Raw genomic sequence first — 13,027 nt, 5'->3', positions numbered from 1 at the left:
CAAACTGCTGGTGTCACAGCTCGTTTTACAGATGGAAAAGCTGAGGCAAGAAGAAGAATCGATGGTGTCCAATCAGGGCCCCACTGTCTGTAGTGGAAGCAGGAAACCAGTGTTCCAACAGAGGAGGGATTCCTTGAATCCTCATCTACCACGCGGAAGGGAAGGTGCCTGATGGCCTGTATCTTTCTGAGTCTGGCTTTCCTACTCACAAGAGCAACACCAACCCTAGTGATGATGCCTCCCATCCTAGACACTTAGGGTGGTCTAGGCTTCCACCATTGGCATGTGCTCCTGAGGACTGGAATCCTGGACACCATCTAGACACACCAGCCCACTGCAGAGGAAGGCAGAAGACCCTGGCCCAGGAGGTGATGTGACCAACCCAAGGTCACCCAGCAAAGTTGGAGACAGCAACGGGGTGTCAGACAAGCCTCTGCTTACCCTTCCCCCCAGCTCACAATCTGATTAAAGCTTGTGTGGGGCCCACCTCCTCCCCCAGGCTGTAGGGTCTGTGAGGACTGTGCTGGGTTCGCAGCACATGGAACTCCACAGAAGCTCAGTGATGACTGTGAATGGATGAGGAGGCTGGCAAGCACTTGAGTTTGGTCTGTGCCCAGGGTTAGAAAGCTTTGCTGTGGCTAGTATTAAAGGTTAGCTTCGGACAAGGTCAAGGTTAGAGGGTCAGGCTAGAGCCAGGATGGGGTAGTCAACTATAGGAGAGGGCTAGGAAGTTAGGCTTTGTTAGGGGTCAGCCAGTCTCTGACGGGGTTTAGAGATCCATGTGGCGGGGATCAGCGGTCAGCCTTTGGCTGGGGTGAGAGCTCCGTCCATGGTCAGAATCTGCTCCTTGCAAAGCTAACGAGCCTCTGTGGTGCTTCGCGCTGCATCCCTGGAATCCCAAGCCCTCTTGCCTGGTCCAGAATGTCCAGTGTCCTGAGCAGCAGATGACGTCAGCTCTGGCTCCAACAGTAGAGAGGGCTTTTGAGTGGCACCAAGGATCACACCCTCGGGGCTGGGGGCTGGGATGACCTTGCTTCTAGGGCGTCGTCCTCAGCAGCTGGCCTGGGATGCAGACCCTGCATGGAGGGCGCAGGGACTAAAAAGACTTCAGACCCTTGGAGGCATTTCCTGTTTTCCAGTGAACTGAAAACTCGGCTTCCTGCTTAGCATAGTCCATAGGGATGGTTTCTTTTTTTGGTGGTGGGAGGGGTGTCTGAGGGTAGAGGATGTAGGCTTTGCTGGGCTTGAGGACCAGCTCTCAGGGCCCTGCTAGGAGGTGGCACAGGGAAAAGGGTGGGAAAGGAGGGTAATAAGAGTCCCCAGATGCCTCTGCCCGATTTCCCAGCCGCCCCTTCCTTAGTGCTCACGTCCATAGTCTTTAGAGAGAGCAACACAGTCTAATGCCATCAAACAATCGTATCATTTCACAAGGAGGTGGAATTTCTTCAGAAGAGGGAAGCCAAAAGCAGGCAAGACCCGTGTTGGGACAACGACCAAGAGCCCCGTGGGAAGAGCAAAGTCTTTGGCCCCAACTGGATGCAGATATAAATCACAGGCTTCGTCCTGGATCTGCCAGGGGCTGCCTGCATGGCTTGGAGAATTTCCTGACTTTGCTGTGCCTCAGAACCCTCAGTACTCAAACGGGGGACCTAATAACGACCCCCTCCCCAGTGGAATGGTGCCCAGCTGGCCCAGGAAAGGCACATCGGCAGCCGGTCTCCTTCCCTCCAATGGAGGGCAGAGGGCTACCTGGGCAAGAGAATAGGGGCACATCTCTTCCCAAGCAATCTAATCAGCTCCACTTCTGCCAAAATAGTTCTCCCAGCAGCTGCTGCTGGCTCCTGCCCAGGCCCCCGCCTCCCCTCCCTTCTACCCCTGCAGGCACATCCTGGTCTCTAGCAATCACCCCGCTGCCCTCGCTTCTTTAACTGCCTGTTGCCTAGTGATGTGGTGGTTTGGGAGAACAGACTCTCCTGCTTGGCCCCAGCCCCCTCGCCTGTGGCGGCGTTTATCCTCACCAGGCTGGACTCTATCTGCTCTTCTTCCCCTGCCAGGGATCACCCAGGAGCCCTCACCTCACCCCAGTATCCACATGAGAGACAGTTTAAACACCCCCAAGCACAGCTGCGATGGGTGGAATGCAAAGCAGGGCCATTTAAAGAAGGACATGAGCATGGACCACGATTTTGAAGGAGGTATTGACCAGAAAAAGGCCCTCTGATCCCGCCCCTACGGTGGGGCTGAGCTCCAGGGGAGGAATTGGCCTTGGCTAAATGGGAGGGCTACAAGGGGGGACTACCCAGTCCCCCCCTTGCTCTGAATTCATATGCTGTGTTGTGTTGGGACCTCCTTAGAGTGGCTGACACGGCTGGGGGCACAGAGTCACGGACTCACGTTGCCAGGGCAGTGAGCCACTGCCCACTCCTCCCCCCTGGTCTTTCTCCTCCTTTACGAGCCCCTCTCCCCCCTTGTTCTCTCCTCCCACTCTCCTCCTGCTCTCCAAATTCACACCTGGCCTTCCACGTTGTTAGGATGGTGTCTTTGTTAAGGGACAAGGCTAGAGCATATTTTATTTAACAATAGCTTGATTTATAACAAAAAATATTCAGCCTTCTGGTCTGGACCTCCATGTGTACCTTTGCTTCAAATCTTAGGGGTGGCCTGGATCTTCTAACACATTATATAATTCACATTAACGGTCATGTTTCTTGCTTATTGTCTGTCAATAACCCACCCCCACGTACGCTTTGTAAGGATGCAGATTTTTGTTTAGTGATGTCTAGATGAATGGCTGGCATGTAGTAGGAACTTTATGAACATTTGTGGGATACATTTATTGAATAAATGAGTGAATGAATAGTTCTGTCATCTGTCCTATGTGTAAATACTATGTCCTGTCCAAACAGCTTCCACTGGGTCTGAGAATTTGGGCAACTGATTTTATTGTAGAATGGGCATAAGAATACAACAGTTTCCTGGAGTTGTAAGGACTAAATAAGTTATATAATTTCTGAGCCTCAGTTTCCTCATCTATAAAATGGGAATAACTAGAATATCTATTCCATGTGCTTTTTTGTGAGGTTTTAAATAGATGCCTTACGTGAAGTACTTAGCACAATGTCTGGAACAAAGGAGATAATACATGTTACACTTAAATGATTAATAACCTAACGACGGAAGCATGAAGGATGCAAATCTACAATTGGTGCCCAGACAGGGCCCTTTCAGAGCCTCTCACGACAGCCAAAGAGGGTAGCTGCTCCAAAGTGCAGAAAGCCTGAGAAGCAGTGAGGTTTGCAATTGTTTACTCAGCATTTGGGTCCTAAGACTGAGGCTGCTCTGATCTGAACCCTCAGGCAGTGTCTACCTGACCCTGAGAAAGAGTAGGCAGTGAAAGCTGAACTCCCCCATCCTACACAAAGACAAGGGGGTCTTTACTCGAGAGGAGGGCTGGGCCCTCTCAGGGATTGTACCACCTGCAGAGACCCTCACACTGCTTTAAAGGGTTCCGGGACCTCGACAATCCCCTGTTGAGACATGATGTGAGGGTTACTGCAGCACTGCCCTCCTCGATCAGAGCACAGCCTGCATCCTGGGAAGAGCGACCTGGTAGAGACAACAGCCACCTTTCTTTTTTCTCTCTGACTTGTGTCCCCCTCATCATCCCAGCGTCCTGCCCCTCAGCGCTCCTGGGCCACCTGACACACCCCACGCCATGAAGGACCCTCTCTGGGGCAGCAAGGGGGCACAAGCTGCAAAGACAAGGTCCCGACTCTCAAACTTACAGCAGGAGACGAGACCGGGCCTGATACAGAAGAGCAGCGTAAGGCAGATGCAAGGGACAAAGCCCTGCAGATGAGGCCAGGGAAGTCCAGAGAAAGGGGTCAGGTTTGTGTTATCCAGGTAGGCTTCCTGGAAGAGGCAGTGGTGAGAGGGCACTGAAAGATGAGAAGGACGCGGGGAGGAGGAGGAATAGTAGCAATGAGACAGACAGGAGGGGAGGGATCAGGGCACCACCTTGAAAAGAACGACAAAGCCATTGAGGACACGACACAAACTGGTTAGAATCAAGTAGGTCCAAGATGGCTGAAGGTTCGACTTCCTGCAGACCTTAAGCCTCATTATATGCTCACTGTAATGCATTACATATGCTAAATGACCCCCCCCCCAACCAGGTGCCATGACTGTTCCAAGGCAAAAAGTGGGCTGTGGCCCAGTTCCTAGAAATCCTTACTCCCTTCCCCAAAATAGTTGGAATGATCCTCCCACTTGTTAGCCTATGAAATTACCCAGCCCATAAAAACTAACCCCATATTTCGGGGCCACTCTTACTTTCTGAGACGGACCACATTCTGTCTATGGAATGTGTATCTCTCTAAGTAAACCTGCTTTCACCTTACCACTATGACTCGCTCTTGAATTCTTGACCCTTACTTGGTGGCCCATCCCAGGGGCTCACCCAAGACCTGGGACATGACCATCCTCTCAAGCCCCGTTTTTTTTTTTTGTTTTTTGTTTTTGTCCTGCAAAGGCAACAGTACTAGGCACAGCACTTTGGAGACTTTTATCTCACTGACATTTCAGAACAGGTCTTTGAAAATTCAGTCTTGTTATAGCCATTTTATAAACGTGCAAACAGGTTTAGAAAGGTAGTTACCTGCCCAAGGTGAAAGCAATGAAACCAAACCTTGCTTGTTGTGGACTGCCTAAGCCAATTTTGTGATGCACACCCTGGGCTCTTTGGGGATAGATCTCAGTAGCTGCCAAAGGGGAAGCCTAGCTGCCCCCTAATGACCTCACAGACCACATTCAGAGATATGTAGACATTTTACTAGCAAGCAGGCCCTGAAGAGTCTTGGGGCCACTCTGAAAGCTCCATGAAGTTCCAGCTGTCTGTTTGGATGTTTCCACCCAAAGCAAATGCCACTCTATTCCAGCCATAGGATCAGGCTGTCTACGGGAGTAAGACAACCAAGATGCCTCCCGGACAGCAGAGAGACGCAGGCAGCTTACAGATCCAGCCTGGGTGCCAGCCCTAAGGGTGACAGACCAAGGGCATTCTAGATTTGGGGGGGAAACGTTTTTACTGACATACAATACATACACAGAAAAGTGCACAGATCATAAGGGGACGGCTCAATGATTTATCACAAAGTAAACATACCTGTTTGCCAGTTCAGAAAACAAAACTAAAGCAGCTCTCCAGAAGCCCTTTCACGCCCCCTCCTAGTCATGGCCTCTCCTCCCCTAAAGGCAACCACTAGACTGATCTCTAGCAGCACTATTTTGTATTTTATGTAAATGGAATCACACAGTCTGTACTGTGCCTGCCTTCTTAAACTCAGTACTGTGTTGTGAGGTTCATCTATGATGTTGTGGGTGGTTATAAATCATTCATTCTCATGTCTACCTAGTGTTCTATTGTATAAACATCCCCAAATTCATTTATTCACTGGATAAATTTTCTGTTGCGTCAAAGGTATACATATTTAGCTTTAGTAGATACTGCCAAAGTTTTCCAAAGTAGTTGTACCACTTTATACTCAAACCTGAGACACTGAAAGTTCCGGTTGTTCCACATCCTTAGTAAAACCTTGATAAGTCTGCCTTTTTGATTTAGTCATTCTGGTGGGTGTGAAGTGGTATTGCAGTCTGATTTAAATTTGCATCTCCCTGATTACTAGGGAAATTGAAGGCTCTCTAGTTTCTTATATCCTGTATTTTTTTAAATATGGAGATTTGTCTTAAAATATCTTTGCCAATCGACTTACCTCAAACATCACTAATGTCACCTTTCTGACATCCTTTATGCTAATTAACAAGCTATGGGTTTCCTTAAGAATCCTTTTCTAGCATTCTTTTTTTTTTTTTTTTTTTTGCGGTACGTGGGCCTCTCACTGTTGTGGCCTCTCCCATTGCAGAGCACAGGCTCCGGACGCACAGGCTCTGTGGCCATGGCTCACGGGCCCAGCTGCTCCGCGGCATGTGGGATCTTCCCGGACCGGGGCACGAACCTGCGTCCCCTCCATCGGCAGGCGGACTCTCAACCACTGCGCCACCAGGGAAGCCCTCTAGCACTCTTTATGCTAATAACAAAACCCCCTGGAGTCGATGGGAGTTAAAAGAGAGCTGAAGCACTTGTAGTACCTTCGGAATAAACAGTCTATTTATTCAATCAGCTGTCCATCCCTGGAGGGTGTATTCCTGATTAGGACAGCTGATCATCCTTCAGGTCTAGCTTAAGGCATACCACACAAGTTGTATCAATGTCTAGGCTAAAGAACTTCAAAGTGAAAAACAAACTTCATGATGTGGCTTCTACGCTTTCTTTTCACTCCATCTCTCTGCCACTGTAAGCACTATGACGACACATGCTTTGTGGTTCAGTAATTTTATTGCACGGAGATCTCCAGGCTCCTAGTAATCCAAGCACTGGACTGTACTCAGGTACAAGGAAATAGAGAAGGACCGAACTTCCCATAGATTCCCTCTGCAAGAAATGTTAGACCTGCTGTTTCTCAGCTCAGGGGCAAAGCCACACAGACAGGCTTTCATCAAGTAGCTCCGGAGCCACCTAACAGCCCTTGTCAGGGGCCAGTGGTCATGGCTTTCCTGGAACAGGCATGGCAGTGCTTGGCTTCCTCTCCCAGAACATGGTTGGGATTGAGGGAAGAGATTCCAAACCAGGGACTCTGATCAGCAATTGACCCTTCTTATAGCTTCTGTGTGATTTGTGGAGCACACAGATTTTGGGAGGATGGATTTCCTCATCTCCAGGACTTTGGAGCTGTCTCTTCTGGACCACTAGACGAGGGAGGTGTAGACTGGTCATATTTCATTCAGTGAAATGCTTGGAGATGTCTTCTGACCTTCTAAGAACAGCATCTTTTAATTCAGTTCTCTTTTTATTTAAACTCAGACACACTGGTGGGAAGCTTGCTTCTCCTGGGATGGTCACTTACTTAGAAACAGCTGCCTGAATCAGAGAGAAAAATAGATAAATACAACCTTCTTCTTGGAGTGGGTCTGGAGGTCCACGCTTACATCTCCAGGTAGGCAGACGATGTTGCTGGTGGGGGTGGGAGAGGGGACTGAGAGGTGAGTACCTTCAGGATGATATAGCAAAGTCATGGGAGGGCTTTTGAAGAGATTGTAAGGGCTGAAAGGGTGATAAGATAGTCCATCTCCTTAGGATGGCCTGAGGATGACAAATCGTAAAACTGCAATCATGCCCATAGCTCTTAAGAAACAGGGAGTTCTGGTTACTTGAAATTTCTGGTGTACTCTAGAGCATCCTTTTGAGTTTCAAACATTCTTGAAAATTCTATGCTGGAGAAAGAAGAGGAGGAGCCTAGCAGGAGCAGTGCAACATGAGTGGAGTGTGAGAAAGGAGCCCCAGCGCGAAGGAGGAATCTGGAGAGCTCAGAGTCACTGTGATGGCCGTGAACACTGGTTGAGCGGCAGGGAGGGTGCAAGCCAAGCATGGAGCCCCACTGGCTAGCCTGTGCTCCAGGCCCAGCCACCAAGGGGCTCCCAGCCTCGCAGGGGTTTCTAGGACTCCCAAGGCCTAAAGTTCTGAGCAGCCGGTCAGAAACTGAGTCCTGAAGAGGCTTGAATGCGTTGCAAGGAGATCCAGCATTGCTTCTCTAGAAAGATGAAAATGAAGTGCTCCTGGTGTTGCCTGCCCAACTGCTGGCACTCCAGGGCAGCTCCACACCCAGACAGCCCAGAGCCACACCCAGTCCGCTCAGGCGCCCTCCACGCCTCTGGCTGGCAGTCCCCGAAACATAGAGGCCAGGCAGGGGTGGGCATTGGGCACTGCCAATATGGTCATTTGCATCCTTTGTGCATCTTCAAAGGGTAAGAGAAAAGCTGAAACCACATCTAGGTTTGGGAACTTGGAATCCCTAATGTCTAAAAGGCAGTAAGCTTCATTAGTGCCACCGTGACACTCACCAAGGAGATAAAAATGTTCATCAGGACTGAGAAATAAGATTTAACGTCATTGTATTTATTAGGTTCTGAAACAATACACATTCACATCCTTTTGAATACAGTACATTTGGCACAATAATGTTTACAATGAAATAACACTAATGAATGGCAAGAGATTAAAATTACATCCAGAAAGGGAAAAAATGTACAAATAAAGCATCACAATACAAAAAAAATCCCTAAAATTGAATACATTTTATATTTAGCCAGAATTATTTTGCACATAATTTAAAAAGAGGTAATTTTTTAGCCGCCTTCTTCTTTTTTTTTTTAAGCAAGAATGCATTGTTTTTTCACCTTTGGAGGAAAAAAAAATGTTTCCACTTCACAAAGTCCATTATGATAGAACACAGGAGAACAGCTATCCTTCATATTTTTTTTTTTTTTGGCGTTTTTTTGCACTCCCGTCCCCCTTTTTTTCTTAAAAAAAAAAAAAAAAAAAAAAAGAGTGAGCAAGCTGGAAAGATTAGAAAGAACTGGCGGAAATGAAACAGTGTGTCTGCTTCCAAACTCTTGTGAAAGCTAAGATGAAACAATGACTACTCACGGAACACACAAGCCTTATTCTATAGACTACATGGGATTTGAATCTGCCTCTGTGAGAACTTGATGAGCTCCAGCCCCAAACAGGAGGCATCCCAGCCAGCCCAGCTTTGGGGGGCTGGAAGGGGGCATCTCTGGGCCAGGCAACCCACTGAGTGGCTGCCTGGAGCTGCCTGGTGGAATGTATTATTATTTGACTTCCCAAGAAAAACGCCCGTTGTCCTTTAGGAAGGCCCAACCCCTGCTGACACGGGAATACCTTGGACAAGGCCAGTTGGCATTATAGTTAGAGTTTGCTTGGTGTTTCAAAGTCCATCAGGGTGAAGGAAGCAGAGGAGAAAACAGAGAGCAGTGGTGATGCGTGAGTAAGATGGGTAGTATTGTCATGTCTTCCTAAACAATGAGATGATGCCACCATGAAGATGTTTCTGTGCTTGTCCTCAACTCCAGAAGACAGTCTCTCCCCAGTAGGTCAAGTTACCGAAGATCAATTAATCTACTGTTCTTCACCTCTTCACTGGTATGCCAAACACACAAAGTGATACAGCGTAATATTTGAAATTATCATAAGAACAGTTAATAATTACACCTGAGTTTTTAAAAAATCAAAACAAAAGAGAACTGAATGGCATCACTAGTAACCAAGGCTATGCGACTAGCCAGATACAAATATGGACACCAGCTAATGGGTCGCAGCTAGTCACTGTCCAAACTTTGAAACCACCATCCAGAACATTCCTTTCTCTTTCCCATCTCTATCAGGGCATAACAGAGCGCAGGAGAACTATATGTGAGTTTACATCTTTTAAAATGAACCAAAATGAAATAAACAATACAAAGAACACCCCTCCCCGCCCCCCCGAAGAAAGAAAAAAGAAAGAAGGAAACACACCTTATCTCTCGGTAACTTGAACCAATACACTCAGAGAGTATTGCACCTGGACATTATTATAATTATTCTTTCATAGACTAAAGTTTTATAATATGCCTGAACATGCAGCAGTTGATACCTCTAAATTCAATGAATTAATTCCACAGGCCTTGCAGCAAACACTATATACAAAAATCTCAAATGTACAAAAGGCAAAAAGCTTCATTAGTGCCACTTTGCCACTCACAAGTATATATATTTAGGGGCAGCTGGGAAATCCACGTGCAACAGTTGGAATGGATTCCATTCCCTGCTAAATCAGTTCAGTAAAATAGATAATCAAACGACCTCCAGGAAACATGTACACAAAGCCACAGAGAACCCTTGGAAATCAAAGAATGTAACACTGTTAGCATATCTACAGGAGGTAATGTCACATCCATTAAATAGTGTCCACATGAGTTGCCATTGCATGTCACACAGAAACAAAACTCCGAGCGCATCTTGCCACCCTGTCAGTTTTCAAATAAGTCGCTCTTCAATCTCCTGATACCCTCTGCATAACCCATGTTTAGCCTCACTCTGCTTGTTCCAAAAGCAGATACTTCATATTTAACTTTACACGTTTAATGTTTAAAAACCACAACACAGTAGTACTACCATTTGGTAGAAGTGTGCAAAAATTGCACACTGCTGCAGAAAATAAATAGAGTTGATGCTGGGGACTTAGGACAAAACTGGAAAGAGAATTTGGGAGGCGAGTTTTGCTAGAACCCCAGGGCCTTGGCCACCTCTGCGGTGGCCTTGGAGTTCAGGCAGAACTTGAATAACAAAGAGCACTACTAGTTTCCTTTTCTCTCAATTCACAGAGCCCCACGTGCCACGAAAGCATTAAGAGCATAAACCTTGGATGATGATTTATTAGCCCTTTAATATCTACCTGTATTAACACTGGAATTTATATCTTTTGGCCAATTAGAAAGCAAATTTGATCACCTATTTTTCAAATGTTAAATAGAGTTCAAAATCAAATTTCTTTTTCTATGGAGAGCGATTTCTTCCACAAGACACATGCTTACGCAACTTTGGCATGCCCCAAAGCTAAAACCAAAGCAAGCGAGAATTAGCCATTCCAGAGCAAACCCACACAGGGAGCCAACCCGGGCATCTCCCAGCCTCTCTCCTTCCTGGGCATGCCTTGAGGGTGCCCATCTTTGGGCTGAAGAAGCACCAGTCTCTTCTACTGGATAGAATGGCAGAGGGTGGCAGGCGGAGGGACTGGAGGGATGAGAAGCAAGAGTTGTCAGGACTCTGCGTCCATGAGCAGAGCCAGAGTCTCGTTAGTTGTTTTTTTTTTTTTTTTCCTTTTCTTTTCAGTAAAAGGCCTGAAGTCGCTTCCCTGCCAGAAGCCCCCGTGGAGTGAAGCCAGGCTTGCCAACAGACCAGACTAGGCACTGGGTCCAGTGAACTGTTGATGCCACACGATTCTGCATTACTGGTGAGACAGGAACCAAGAGTGCCTTCTGGTCACCAGGTGGGAAGAGGGAGGAGCTGGCCTGGGGGGAGGGAATGCAATAAATAGAGGGTGGACAAGGGACTGGGGCTCCGGGGAGGAGAAGTAGTTCAAGACCGTCCGACGGGAAAATAGGAATCTTCCCAGCGCCCCTGCTTGCAGCATCACCGAACTCCACCTGGAGCGGCTTCTCAGGGCATCAGGTCTTCACCAAAGTAGGAGAAGCCTTTGAATTCCTCCTGGTTGATCTGCTTCACAATCGCTTCGTCCACGAGCGTGAGTACCGGCTCTTCCCGGGTAAAGTCTTGGTCAAAATTATTGACGTCTCTTTTGGTTTTCTGTGGGAAGATAAGAGAAAGCACTGACTCCAGGCTGACCTTCCTCCCCAGGGCCCCCCGCAGGGAGTGGGCATCGCACTGACCAGCCTCTCGCCAAAGCAGACCTCTAGCTACTGAGAGCAGACATCGAGCTGTTCCAATGAGGTAACGATGAATGGCCCCAGGACCGGGAGGTGATGGAGGACTTGGAGAGGAAGAATGAGTCCAGGTGAGAAGGAAGACGGGGTGAGAGGTATGATGGAAAAGCAGGGAAGTGGGATTCCCATAGACTGTGTGTGTGGGGTGGAGTGTGTGTGTGCATGTCTGTGTGTGTGTTCCGGACACTCCCCCTTCCAGCACCTGCCCTAACCCTCTGGCTCCACTGAGACCTCCCTTCCTGTGATCCAGGAAGTGAACTTGAATCTCCCTCCCAAAAGGTCTCCAGTGGTCTTTCTTCCATAAAGGTAAACCCCCCATTACCTTGCCATGTCTGCTCCAGATGTCATCTTCTCTATAAGTAGGAGGATGCATGGGATGGGGGGGTGGGTGGGACCATCTTCTGGGAAGCCTGCCTTGACCCTCACCTGCTATTTTGTGTTCCCACATTATTTCTATTATTATACTCAAGACACTGACTTGCAGTGAATTGTTAATGCTTTTGTCCTGACCATGAGCTCCTTAAAGGCAGAAGCCTTGTCTGACTCAGCCTTGGGTCCCCAGCAGTCCCCTGCACTAAGCATCTACTAAATGAGTGAATATATCAGCAAGCCCACCACTGACTTCCCAGCTCAGAAAGACCCATACCCAGATGGAGGTTCAAGTTACCAAAACTGGGCTTATGGTCTGTGGAGGGTGGAGGGAAGCAATCAAACGAATCCTGGGTTTTGGAGAAAATCAGGAAGTAGGAATAATGCTCTCTGCCTTTGGGGGTTCACTGCTGAATCGGGAATCAGTATTCCTGTCTATAACACACTGCAATCATTGGAAAAACTTTCATGGAGTAGTCAGGTCCCGGCTGAGACTTGAAGGATGAGTTACAATCATGTTGGTAGAGATGGGAGGAAGGCACCTTGGCAGAGAAGAAGATGGTTAAGAAGATGGGAGCAAAGTTCTGCAGAACATGGTTGGGGAAGTGCTGCTTTACAGTTTACAGCATCTTCAGGTTTATTTGCTCACTGATCCTTGGAACAGGCAGGTGTTATTATCCTGATTTTACAGATGTGGAAACCGTGGCTCACAAAGGTTTGGTGACTTGCCCATAGTCACCCAATGAGTCCAGAGCAGAGCCAGACTCAAATCCAGCTCTCAGCATGATGCCGCCCGTGGTGCAGAACGTCTGGAAAGCTGGGTACTGGAGACGTGGGAAGACACGGCAAGAGTCAAATTCAAACAGGAGACATTTAGGTCAAACCACTAGGCTGAAGCAAAGCCAGAACGACTTGCTGGTAAACCAGCATGGTGGGAGAGGTCTGTGGGTTGGGGAGAGAGTGGTGACATGATGAGGTGAGCTTGGCAGGGGAGTCTGTTTTCAAATTTCCCCAGATTGAAATCTGAATCAGGTGGACAGCACAGAGCGGAGATGAGCTAGTCTTTCCCATCTTTCAGCACTCATCAGTCCTGCTTGGCGTCTTCTCTCTGGCCTTGAGCTGCATAGTTCAGTAGGTCTCAGAGACCTTGGAGGGGAGACCAAAGGGGGACACAGAAAAGCCCAAGGGATGGAAACAGGACTTGCCGCAGCAGGATGTGTGTGTCGCCCCTCGAGATGGGAAAACTGAGGAGTGGCTTCGT

General features: G+C 48.0%; 1 protein-coding gene across 3 annotated transcripts in view; it reads right to left on the bottom strand.

The window, feature by feature from the left end:
- Window positions 1–13,027, bottom strand: part of PRKCE (protein kinase C epsilon) — a 548,717-nt gene that overhangs the window by 16,502 nt on the left and 519,188 nt on the right. For 2 of the 3 annotated variants that reach the window (XM_060116774.1, XM_060116773.1), the window contains exon 16: window positions 8,207–11,260. The exons of the other annotated variant lie outside the window; for it this stretch is intronic. In XM_060116774.1, the coding sequence (XP_059972757.1) occupies window positions 11,114–11,260 (147 nt within the window). In that variant the 3' untranslated portion in view covers window positions 8,207–11,113. Of the gene's footprint in view, window positions 1–8,206; window positions 11,261–13,027 lie in introns of those variants that run through there. 3 annotated transcript variants of the gene reach the window in all.

This window comes from Mesoplodon densirostris, chromosome 14 (genome assembly GCF_025265405.1).
Source record: "Mesoplodon densirostris isolate mMesDen1 chromosome 14, mMesDen1 primary haplotype, whole genome shotgun sequence".
Classification (NCBI taxonomy): Eukaryota; Metazoa; Chordata; class Mammalia; order Artiodactyla; family Ziphiidae; genus Mesoplodon; species Mesoplodon densirostris.
This window is presented reverse-complemented; position numbering and strand designations above follow the sequence as displayed.